The sequence below is a fragment of the Panulirus ornatus genome, chromosome 14 (genome assembly GCF_036320965.1).
Source record: "Panulirus ornatus isolate Po-2019 chromosome 14, ASM3632096v1, whole genome shotgun sequence".
NCBI lineage: Eukaryota > Metazoa > Arthropoda > Malacostraca > Decapoda > Palinuridae > Panulirus > Panulirus ornatus.
In genome coordinates this window covers 16198950-16211788 of record NC_092237.1, presented here as the reverse complement: position 1 = coordinate 16211788, position 12839 = coordinate 16198950, and the positions used below count along the sequence as shown (strand labels likewise).

General features: G+C 45.3%; 1 protein-coding gene across 1 annotated transcript in view; it reads right to left on the bottom strand.

The window, feature by feature from the left end:
* Positions 1–307: 307 nt before the first annotated feature.
* LOC139753513 (glutamate-gated chloride channel-like) overlaps positions 308–12839 on the bottom strand; it is a 45178-nt gene continuing 32646 nt past the window's right edge. The window contains exons 8-9 of the mRNA XM_071670161.1: positions 2878–3124; positions 308–2393 (exon numbers count right to left, since the gene is read on the bottom strand). Of these exons, the coding sequence (XP_071526262.1) occupies positions 2885–3124 (240 nt within the window). The 3' untranslated portion in view covers positions 308–2393; positions 2878–2884. The remainder of the gene's footprint in view (positions 2394–2877; positions 3125–12839) is intronic.

Here is a 12839-nt window from a genome sequence, read left to right as displayed (position 1 = left end):
CGGTATCACGACTCATCTTGGCTGTGTCATCTGTGTATTCATCAAAGCTCTGATCATCAGTTCTTCCTGGTCCTTTTAATCACCTCTCATTACTATCATAGAAATTGGCACCTTATGAATATCTTTCTCTTTTTTTCCACCAACATTATTTCCTAATTGAGCAGCTCACACGTCCTTGAAAACGATAAGTAATAGATAGATAGATAGATAGATAGATTTGATCGATACATACATCCCTCAAATTGACTGGTTGGCTGTAAGCTCGACAGACAGACATGTAGATAGCGAGACAAAGACATGATACGTGGAGAGAGAGAGAGAGAGAGAGAGAGAGAGAGAGAGAGAGAGAGAGAGAGAGAGAGAGAGAGTCAGAACAAGGTATAATAACCTCGTGATAACCAACAATATACGATTCTAACCAAAACACAAACCATCTCTAAAACGGTATGATTGTTCGTACATTAACAACATGGAGAACACTTGGTTAATATAATTTCTTATATAACACAATGACCCACATACAATTGAGCTGAAGACGATCAGGTTCTGAAGCTATGAACCTCTTTGAAGGAAGCTAAACTAAACGCTGCCATGTTCTTGTCGTGGATTCTTAACTGGCCTTAGAATACTGTAGAAAACTTATCTGTACTTGAAATCAATTCAATTTTCTTCTTGGTATTAATAATGGGCAGGGTTGTACTTGGGGTCAAAGAAGATCTGTGCTGATGTGGATATTTTGTACCCTACTAAATAGAATATCATATACTGACTGAGGTAGGTTTGGAGAACTGGAAGATATGAACAGACTGATGGGTCAGGTGTGGATGGGCAGAGCTTGCCCCCACGAAAAATGAATGGATGACAGTGACAACAGAAGCAGAAACTCTTTCATCTTGAGAAAACACTGCTATTTTCTCTCGTGCTTCTCCTTTATAACAATAGGATCAGAAGTTCACAGGATTAAAGCTTTTGTTTCAGATAGCTCAAGTTCACTTACTAACACATACATAAGTCTATACTCGTGGCCAGAGGACAGATAAGGAGTCTCTCTCGCCTTTCCTTTAGCCATGTTTTGCAACATTTGCTCCCAGTATCACATCAGGTTACGTGAAGTGGTGTTTTCTTCATTCTCCTGATGAACGTCTGTCAGCTGACACATCAATCACGTATTTGTACTAAACAAAAGCTCATGTAAATACAAAACAGTTATTCCAGTCAATATTTTCTTTTTCTTGTAAATGTTCCCGACCATGAATTGACTTCTCTTTTCCTACATGGAATTCAGCTTATATCAAATTTCTTGATGAAAAAAAATTATTGAAAAGCAAAATTTTATTCCCTGTAAGAACGGGAACGATTATCTGAAATACTTGCGATCGCTGTGTTTTATGCCTCTTCCCAGTCGAGTATGATAATTGCCTAAAAGGCGGAGAGGACTTGGACGCAAACATCAGCATTCTCTTACAACCGTCCTCGCCTGATGAGTTTCGTGAAGTTTCTATGTCTTGCTGAGCCCTTTGTGGCCAGGATGGGGATCCTCTGAGCTTCCAGTCATCTATTGTACCAGCCATTCACAGTTCCAGACATTCTTGCCTCTAAGTAGTCGTGCTTCCAGGCACCCGTGGCGCTCTTTTATTACTTCCATGATTGCATTCGGTTCATGATATTCATTGTTCTGATAATGATACCAGTCATTCATGCTTCCAGTCATTTGTGATTTCATCCATCCATGATATAAATCAGCCATACTTTTAAGTCATACAAGATTCTAGTCAGCTATGGCTTCAGCCAATTGCAGTTTCTATCATCTACCCTGTCATTTGTCGAGATTCCAGCCATATATGGTTCCAGTTTAGACCCGCAGATCGGACTCATCCAGGGGCCAGTCATGCATGAACCAGTCATCCACATTTCCAGATATCGAAAGACCTCCACCTTACATTATAGTCGCTGGCATGTATGTTCCAGTCTTCCTTGTTTGTTCCAGTATAACGGCAGCACCAGATGTCCTTTTTTCCAGTTCTCTTTGACTTCAGTTATAAGTGATACGTGTTTTACATGTACCTTCTGCCCGATGTGCTAGTTATCACATTTTCTAATTTTTAGAGTTCCTTTTATTCATGGTTCCAGTCACACATGGGTCCAGTGACAAATATTTCCAGTCTATCATTGTCTCAGTCTGTCATGGTTCCAGTGACTCATGGTTTAAGTCCCCCATGGTTCCAGTCTGACATGGTTCCAGGCACCAATGGTACGAGTCTGCCATGTTTCCAGTCACCCATAGTTCCAGATACCCATGGTTCCAGACACCTATGGTTCCAGTCTGCGATGGCTTCAGTAAGGTAAAGTTGCAGACGCACACAGACTCCAGTGCTCAAGAGGTGAACGATAACCTGTTGAAGAAAAACAACTTCTGAGTTAAGGAAACGTGTAATGTGCAGACATATAAAGACCACAGGAATTTTCACCTTTATTTCCTCGGTCCTTTAAGGAAGGGATAGTTCATACACACCTCAATGTTGTTCATGGAACAAGAGCTATCGCTCCAGATATAGTAAGAACTTTAAGTAATGAACTATCCCTTAAGCAAAAATGTTTTGTTTCATAAAAGTCTCTCCTCCAGTTTCCAAAGCAACTTCACAATTTTCTTTCCTCATTCCTCGTTTTCTTTTGCTCAAATTTCCTTGACATCATCAAGAACTCTCTCTAAACAGCCTATCATCTATATATTCATTCTCTCTCACTCTATCTATCTCTCCTTACCCCTTCCTGTCTTACTACAAGATGGCCTGACATTATCTTCTCCATCATTTCACCCAAAGTTTTAATCTTCCACCCACTTTCCCTCTCCTTACCCAACTTCCTCCCATCACTTACCACGAGTTTACTTGGGGTTCTCTTCCTCCTCTTCGGTAAAGAGATAAGTGCTCCAGTAAGCCATGTTGAAGAAGGCGAAGACGAGCGGGAAGGTGATGCGGGAGATGACGTCGATGCGCTTGCTGCGGGTGGGGAACTTGGAGAGCCACGTCTTACAGCAGTTCTTGCGTGGAGGCTGAAGGTGGATCTCGCAGGGACGCCCAGGGTCCGTGCCCATACCTCCGTTGTGGCGAGACACCAGTGGCTTCTGCAGAAGGCCGTGAAGGAGAGGACTTAAAAAGTTATGGGAAACGTAGATTTGAATGATTTACAGAGGGAGAATGGGGAATAAATGGAAATCAACAGCTTTGATATGTCATCTGCCAGACATTCATATAAGATTTTATGTATACAATATCGTAACAATAGCTTAGATTAAGGATTAACTGTTTAAACAAATTCTCTCATAAGATTTGTTAATGATGGGGGAAAGTGTCTTTATATATATTCAAACATGCAAATACGAGCATAGAAGAATAAACAAATGTGTATCTAATATATATATATATATATATATATATATATATATATATATATATATATATATATATATATATATTTTTTTTTTTTTTTTTTTTTTTTTTTTTCAATTTTCCAAAAGAAGGAACAGAGAAGGGGGCCAGGTGAGGATATTCCCTCAAAGGCACCTATGTTCTCAACGCTACCTCGCTAATGCGGGAAATGGCGAATAGTTTGAAAGAAAAAGATATATATATATATATATATAAATATATATATATATATATATATATATATATATATATATATATATATATATATATATATTGGATAACCGTGTTATTGGGTTTATTGAATATTCTCAATTCAAAACGTAGGTTTGTGATTATCATGAAAGGGACGACTTGTGATGGCAGGAAGCAAAAAAAAAAGTTGAAAGGACAATCATTTCTGCGCCTGTCGTGAGAAGAATACCTTTCTCTCATGCCTTTGTTTCGTTCCAGTGGTGGTGTTACCGAAAGGAGCTTCTTCAGTAGTTCTGCGGGAGTGTCTTACACGTCTATATATTAATCATCCGTTTCCTGACTGGTATTTCTTTTTCACAATTTCATTTCCCCAAAACAGCGGTCAGAGAAGCTTCGCCTGGAACTACGGATAATTGTGGTTACTAAGCGAATTGTAGTTACTAAGCGCATTGTGGTTACTAAGCGCATTGTGGCTACTAAGCGCATTGTGGCGAGTAAGCGCACGCACCGTTGAAGTTCTGGGGCCTCATTCACGCCTTCCAGCCACTATATCTGGATGTGATCGTCGCTAAGGTTCTTTTTTCTTCGCATGATAATCATTGGATGGCCACAGTTACGTACCGCACCCGCCACAGAAGTCTGTAGGTGACCGAACCCGACACAGAAGTCTGTGGGTGACCGAACCCGACACAGACGTGTGTGGGTGACCGAATTTGCCACAAAAGTCTGTGGGTGACCGAACCCGACACAGACGTCTGTGGGTGACCGAACCCGACACAGACGTCTGTATGTGCCCGAGTTTGCCACAAAAGTCTGTGGGTGACCGAACCCGACACAGAAGTATGTGGGTGACCGAACCCGCCACAGAAGTCTGTGGGTGATCGAACCCGACACAAAAGTATGTGTTTGACCGAACCCGACACAGACGTCAGTGGGTGACCGAGTTTGCCACAAAAGTCTGTGGGTGACCGAAACCGACACAGAAGTATGTGGGTGACCGAACCCGCCACAAGTCTGGGTGACCGAACCCGACACAGACGTCTGTGGGTGACCGAGTTTGCCACAAAAGTCTGTGGGTGACCGAACCCGACACAGAAGTCTGTGGGTGACCGAATCCGCCACAGAAGTCTGTGGGTGACTGAATCCGCTACAGAAGTCTGTGGGTGATCGAACCACCCACAGAAGTCTGTGGGTGACCGGACCCGACATAGAAGTCTGTGGGTGACGGAACCCGGCATAGACGTCTGTGGGTGACCGAACCCGTCACAGAAGCCTGTGGGAGACCGAGTTTGCCACAGAAGTCTGTGGGTGACCGAACCCGTCACAGAAGTCTGTGGGTGACCGAGTTTGCCACAGAAGTCTGTGGGTGACTGAACCCGACACAGCAGTCTACGGGTGACCAAACCCGTAACAAAAGTCTGTGGGTGACCGAGTTTGCCACAGAAGTTTGTGGGTGATAGATTCACACAGATTTCGTTACGACGAAAGGTAGAAAAACTCCTGAGTTTTCAGACTGCTCCAGTTCGCTTGCGTCACCGTTCCAGTAAAGTTTTTCTTCAATCCGGACAAAAATTCCATACGCCTTTTGTTTACTGTATCGACCAGGTATGTATATTCTCCTAGGTTATCGTAAGCTTAGCATGGCCTCCCTAGGATAGTTTCTGTGGAGTTAGACTATAATATGCTAGGTTATCCAGAAAGCCTTAGCTAGGCTAGATAAACTAGCCTCTGTTGCGTTACATTAACCTAGGCTTTACCAGTCCAAGTAGGCCATATTCCGTTGGGCTAGACTGTGCTAGCTTAATCTAGGCTTAGCTAGGCTAGGAAGACCAGCGCCTCTGTCGGGTCAGACTATATGCTAAGTTAACCTAACTTAGTGTAGGCTAGGTTATCGTAAGTTTGTTATGCTTACTTCCCTGATCTTCAGGCCTGTCTCCAGTTTGTGGGAACCCACTTGGGAGAGGCAACTGATCCTGAATTCATAACACACGGAACCCATAGCCTTCCATCACAAGATTCTCATTTCTGGGATAAGATCCTTTGTCCTTTGATCTCTTCTCCCAGATACAATGATCATGGAAGTGGCTCAAAATAGGTCATGCAAAGTAATGACTTCTTATATCAATGATTGTGAAAGTGGGTCTGGCTAAGTAAAGATATTCTTTATCATTCTACAACCCCAAGACCCCCTTTATCCAGGGGATTCTTGCAGCTTGAAGGCTGCGCTATATTCAGTAGCAGGAACAGGATGGACTCCTTTGAAACAAGAAGCTCTTTGACGAGACTGTATTCTCGTCAATTGAAGACGATACAGGCTCGCCAAAGGTGATCAAGGGGAGAAAGAAAAATAATAACCCGCGTATCTTCTACGTGTCGTAGAAGGAGATTAAGAGGGACGGGACCGGGTGGTTGGAAAGCCTCCCTTCCTGTATTACTTTCCAAAAGAAGGAACAGAACAAGGAGCCAAGTGAGGGAATTTTCCCTCTAAGGCTCCGTCATCTGATCTTGACGCTACCCCGCTGCGCGGGAAATGACGAGCATATATGATAACCAAACGGTAAAAACAAAAGTCATTAGAAAATGGTTTAAAGTACATGGTAAACTTCTCTTCCCCTGAAAACGAACGTGGACTGATAATGCCGCATCTGTTCCCTCTCTGAACAGCTCTGCTGAGGCTATGAAAAAGATGGTTAGTGGCTCTCTCTCCATCCTTCGTTAGCCAGAGCCAGATGAGTTCTCTCTCCCAGAAGAATTAGCGTTTCCGGGCTTATCGAGAAGGAAAAAATATCGTCGCTCCATGTTTTTGTAGTTTATAGTCCATTGATGTTATCTGTCATTTTCATCGTTTTTTTCTCTCTTATGCTAGATGAGACTGCCCGGGTAACTCAGTGCCCTAATGTAGGCCATCTCATCAACAACTTCCATTCAGGTTGTCACTTGTTTACCAGGTGGTGTCCTTGTTACGTCTCTTCCTTGTGTATCAACTGACTGTTATATTTCTTTCTTGTTTCTCCCCTGATGATGTGATCATTACACGAAGGTGCACTTGTGAACTTATCGTGTTTCATTTTCCCGTGGGATTAGAAGGAATTTATCTACCAATCCTTAAGGAGTGGATGAGCAGCTGGATAGACTGTGGACTGGCTACAGCAACTAGGATTGGAATCTGTGCCCTCGACCCTGGGTGACCCGTGAATGTGTTGCGGTCAGCAACGTTAACCGCTACACTACGTAGGTCCACAACTTATGGACGTCCTTCCAAATGTGAATCATTCACGATGGAAACACACATATAGTCCCACACCAACTGCTTACCTGTCTCTTCCAGGCCTAAGCAGACACATAATTCTTTCTCACTGGTCAGCTGGCAGACGCAGGAGGCCTTTTATTCCTCACTAACCTCACTGTGCCTGGCGCACAGCTCAAGGCATGTCATTCACACTGGGCGGCTACTTCTCTGCCACAGATACACTGGTATTCAGAGTAGACGAGGTGGCAAGGCGAAGGTGAGGTGGCAAGGCGAAGGTGAGGTGGCAAGGCGAAGGGCTTAAGTGTCAAGGAAGCGTTGGAGACGGCAAATACGAAGTTCCCCAAGTGGTGGGGATCTTACAATTGGTAGGTAGGCCTGCCTCACGCAAGCAAGAGTCTGGTCCAGCATGGCTGAGGTCGTCGTGACTTCCATGGTTTTATCCCAGCTGCTTTGCTTCTCTGTTTGCTGAGAAGTGATGTGTAAAGTTACCCCAGGTCCCTGGCTGCTGAAATGAAATTATGATCATATTCACCTGCAGACCTCCGAGAGAGCTTATTTCAAAGGCCAGTTTACTGTGGCTGCAGAATGCTGGAATGGTGATCTGGAAGGCAGTGCGGATCCCAATACGACCTAGTATAGTAGGGAGAACTGCTTATTTCCATGGCACTTGTCTAAACGGAGATTCTGGTTCTTATTCTAGGTAGACCTCAATGTTTTTGTTAAATTCCTTGAGTCTGCTGAAAGATGGTGAAGCTATATGGAAGCAGATTAATCTCGGTAAGATTAAACACCATGTAGGAAGGGGTTGGATGCCATGGGCACCTGTGGTGCTGATTTTGTCTTGCGTCTTTTCCTGAGTCTTCCGCCTTTTTATAGAAAATGATATTGATGGCTTCCGAACCCAAGGACGCCCCGAGCAAAATGTCGCCTTCAGAGTTAACAACAGAGGCTCCTGGCTGTGTTTTAGATGAGGTGTTGTCAAGTCCCCAGGGTGTTGGTGATGGAAACACTTTTGGGAGGGTTCAGAGAGAGAGAGAGAGAGAGAGAGAGAGAGAGAGAGAGAGAGAGAGAGAGAGATAGTCTTCGTGATCCTCTATGCTATTTCGCAAGGGCTTAGCTGTGCCCTCCAAGGTGTTATCCAAGAACCAAATTTTCAAGTGATTAGACAAGTTGTTCTCCATGGCTCTGGGAGCTGGGCAGTAAAGTACAGAAGAGGGGGAAGAGGGAGGTCATCTTGCTGGATTCTCCGTTGGATCGATTGCAGGTTCAGTGGTGCGCTGTAACACATTTCAGCAGATGCAAGACAGTGACAGACCTCTGTAATAACAGCGTCTCCTCCTCACGAGTTGGGAAGCATTCTCAGAAATCTTAATTTGTCCTTGAGCTTCGTCTCGAGAGAAATTCCACACATAGGCTCGCTCAGCTGGGGTTGCTGTGAAGTCAAGTTGATTTGATTTCAACAAGTTGACTGCCTCACCGCTCACAATACCTTCAGTTGCCCAGGATACAAGATCGTGTGAGGTGCTGCTGACAGCAGTGAGTCTGATGCCACCAGTCCCTCCTTAATGCACAGTGGGGAAACACCAGAGAAAACGAGGACCAATGGACGAAGGAAACCTCACCGGTGAGACGATGGTTGACAGAGTAGGTGAACCATTTCCCCTAATGAGCTGGAGTCTTACACCCATAAAATCTCGTATTGACCCAGAAGGGATGGGTTAGACTGCCTCATAAACCCTTGGATCACTGAGAGTTACAGGTTAGTGGGTTGGACCATATGCCGGTTCCGTGCCATCACTGCTTCTCTCTGAGACTTTGAATAGTGGCAACACCTCTAGCTACTAACATCGTCAATAAAGACGTTTCCTCTTCATATTTCATCACTGGTGTTGCTGCCTTCTATCCTGCTGATTAGTAAGGTCCTAGACTACGGAGGGGCTTGGGAACACTGATTTTGCGACCATGTTGGCGAATATCCCTGGTAATGCGCATTAGGGTTCGTCAGTCCTGTGGTATTCATCTGAATTATCCAAGATGTAAAGAAGTTGGGGACTTGCCATTTCTAGCTCGTAGAGAAAGTCAAGAGTCACCGTGTAGGAGGAGGTTGCCGTGTCAGGGCCCTGATGACGTCGGTTGTGGCAGGATCTGTGTAACCTTTGCTGACATTCTTTAGAAAGTAGTTACGTGAGAAAGTATTCTACAGGCCGTAGCTATGACGGAAGCCCCTGGCCCTAGGAGCAGGTGGGGAGGGGGGCTGCTTGGTGCTCCTGCCACTCGAAACCTCAAGCAAAGCCAAGTTCCTTAGTGACGCTTGCAGACTATGCCGTCCAGACTAATGTACTGGGAGGCGCTTAAGTTACATTAACACAGCTTCCCTTCCTGGTGATGCCGCTCTGGCAGGATTCATACTGAATGACGGTCCCTCCGCCATTACACATGGGAAGATATGAGGTAAACGTAGCATTAGAATCGGGAGACCTGTCGATGTGAGACTAATGTTGAGTCCTGCAGCGCTGGGAACACGTGAACTAGAGAAGCGTCGGTCATGTGGCTCTTGGTGATTACAGTGGAGGAATCACTGGCGTAGATATGGTCATGACGAGCGTTCATCATCACTTGGCCTCCAGTACCTCAGTGCTTTGCCATGTGCCATCCTTCGCAGAATGTGATCCTTTTAGACGATCGGGCCAAGGGCGTTTTATATATATATATTTACACACACACACACACACACACACACACACACACACACACACACACACGCACACCAATTTTCCACACGTTACTATACGTTTTTTTTATCGATAAAGAAAACGTTAGATGTCATTTCGTGTCAAGGTAATTCATCCTCCTCACATAATCTCGAGTCCTTTCGAGTCATCGTTCACAAGTTCTCTTCCGTGCCTGAGGCTTGACCCTTCACACGACGTGTGACTGACTGTCTGCTGTAGTGCCTCCATGTGAGGATCGTTCGCAAGATGGGTACTGTGTGTGTGTGTGTGTGTGTGTGTGTGTGTGTGTGTGTGTGTGTGTGTGTGTGCGTCAGACCCGTCGTCAGTACCCTGAGACGCGAACAGTCATGGTATGAGGCAACAAGACAAGGTTCTGTTTTCTGTGTATCATAAAGGTCAACCTCGGCATGATCCTCGGGGTTAATTTCACTCGTGTGGTAGTGTCTACCTGCGTAGTCAAATGATCTTTTTTCATGTTAGCTGAGACTGCATAGGCATCTCAATGCCCTGATTAAGGGCCATCCTATTGATGCTATCTATCTATCTATCCAAATATATATATATATATACATATACACACACACACACACACGTATATCCCAGCTTAAGCAAAGTACTCAATTCATCAACCAACCCCATAGGGGAGGATGAACAGCTGGGATGACTGCGAACCGACTCCCACGATTAGCATTCTAAACCGAAGGGGCTCGACCCCAGGTGGCTCATGAATACATCACGGTCAGCGGTGCTACCGTACGCTACACCACGGAGGTCCACAGATGTTTGAATTACAGATATTCAGAAACCTTAGCGTCAGAGTGTCGCAAAGTTCTTCTCCAGAGCAGGTGTCTGTGTGTGACGAATATCGAACAGTACATGCTGGTCGTGTAGGTTTGATGGTGCCCCTGTATATGCCACGGTGACAAAATGAACCAGAGACTTCCAGCGTGACCGTAAGAGTCTTGAGCATGACCCATGTTCAGGATGGCTTTCAAAGGCACCCATAAGAAGCTGTGCACAAGTCGTGAAGTTAATAGTCCAGTAAAAACTTAATGAGATTTACGGTGAGGTGAGAATTCCACGTGTAAGTGTTGCGACCATCAACTGGATCATCTGAACCTTTGTGAGGTCTCGCGCTGGACGAGTCCCCAGAGGGACACAGTGCCCAGAGTCGACCCCAGATGGTTGCCTCACGTTACGAGGTGTTTAAACTCCTGGAAGCTAGCTATCACCCCCCCCCCCCACACACACACACACACACACACTTGAGCTCACTTTATCTCCCGTCTGTTCGCAAGAGATAAGACCAGGATCTGCCACTGGCACCCCGAAGTCCAAGGCGGAATCCATGCAATGATAACTTCAGACTTCCCTGACCCCGTGAGAAGTTCCGAGTGCAACTTTCGGGTCAGCAAGATCATGGCCCCGATTTTCTAGATTGTCAACAGGGATTTTCTAATCAACTGTATGCCAGGTGAGAGAACAAAGGTCTATGATGCCCTGGTATGAAAGTGGCACCGTGCCATCAAGGAGAAATTGTGAGGAATGTTGACTAAAGGTGTGTTGTTACTCCATAACTTGTGCGCTGGTCCACGAGGCCTTAGTGGCACAAGCTGCTGGTATTAGTAGATGAGCTCTCCAGCAGCTCAGCCACATACCTCACGTTACAGGTCAGACCTGCCTTACCTCCGATTATTGTCGGCTTTGAAACATAAAGGCCTCCCTGCGTGGTCGCTGTTCTGAAGATGATGGAGAGCTTACGGAGGCTACTGGAGCCTGGTCTAACCGGCAAGCGGAGGACTTCTATAAGACTAGCAACACCAGTAACATGAAGGGTCAGTGGGTGAAGTCCATCGAGGTCAATGGACTGTATATTGAAGAATGATATATATAGCTTCTTTTTTTTTTTCACTTGTTCGCCGGAAAAGAGCCCCCTATCCACAACTAGACCTCACATCCCTCTGGCCGCTTCATATTCCCTGGTTCAGTCCACCGACAGGACATTGTCGTCCCCCGTATACCTTTCCGTTCCAGATCACTCTATCCTATGCACGCTTTACACCCTCCCGCATGTTCAGTCCCTATGCTTTCAAAACCATTTCCTTTCCATCCTTTCATCTCCAATTTGGTTTTCTCCCTCATCATGTTCCCTACACTCTTGACAAATGTATCCTTTTTGTCAACCTCTCCTGACTCATTCTCTCTGTATGTCCAAACCATTTGAGCACATCCTCTTCAGCTCTCTCAACCATACCTTTCTTATAACCATGCTTCTCTTTTACCCGAGAATTTCACACTCAATCAACGCTCCACTCACCGCATATTGTTCCCTAACACATCATTTCCGATACATTCACCTTCCACCGCACATACCATCCCTCATACCATACGACACCGTTGGGACTAGTGTACGTTCAAACCTGCCCATCTTCGCCTTCCCACAGAGTGGCTTCTCTCTCCACACTTGCTCCCTGGACCTTGACCTCCTTACCCATGACTCTCCTCTGCTCCCACAGTTCCACTCGGTAACATGTCCACTCCCAGCTGTCTATAGCACCTCCAATCCCCCTGGTATTTTCCAATCAAACTCACACCCTCAACAAACCTATCCCTCTGCACTGCTGAACCTTGCTTGTATTCAAACTCACACTCAACTTTCCCCTTTCACACACTCTTCTAAACTCGGATACCAATTTCTGGAGTTCCTGACTCTAATCTCCCACCAGCACCGTGTCATCAGCAGACAAAATCTGACCCACTTCCCGAAGCATCCACGACCCCTGCCAGACTATAGACCCGCCCTTCCGTCCCAACACGCTCGCATTCGCTTCCCTCATTACCTTATCCTCGAACAGATTAAACAGCCATGTGACATTAGACACCAACGTTTGTCTGTCTTCTCAATTTATATCTTTGTTGCCAGACTTTGCTGGCTGCTCCCGTAATCATCATACTAAGGACCCCCCCTCATTCAACCCACGAACCTCCTCTCTCCCAGAGCCAAATGATTCTTCGGTAATCGTACTGCAGTTATATCTGATCTTCCGTACATTATCCTTTATGAATTATTTAAGCCTTCATGATATATATCATACGTACCTGGGAGCAGATCCTTTATGAATTATTTTTACTTACCTGAGACATGGCCTTTGTTGAATTATATGACGTACTTGTGTCTGACCTCCCACGAATTATTTTGCGTACCCGAGACTGACTCTCCATGAATTATTTCACGTG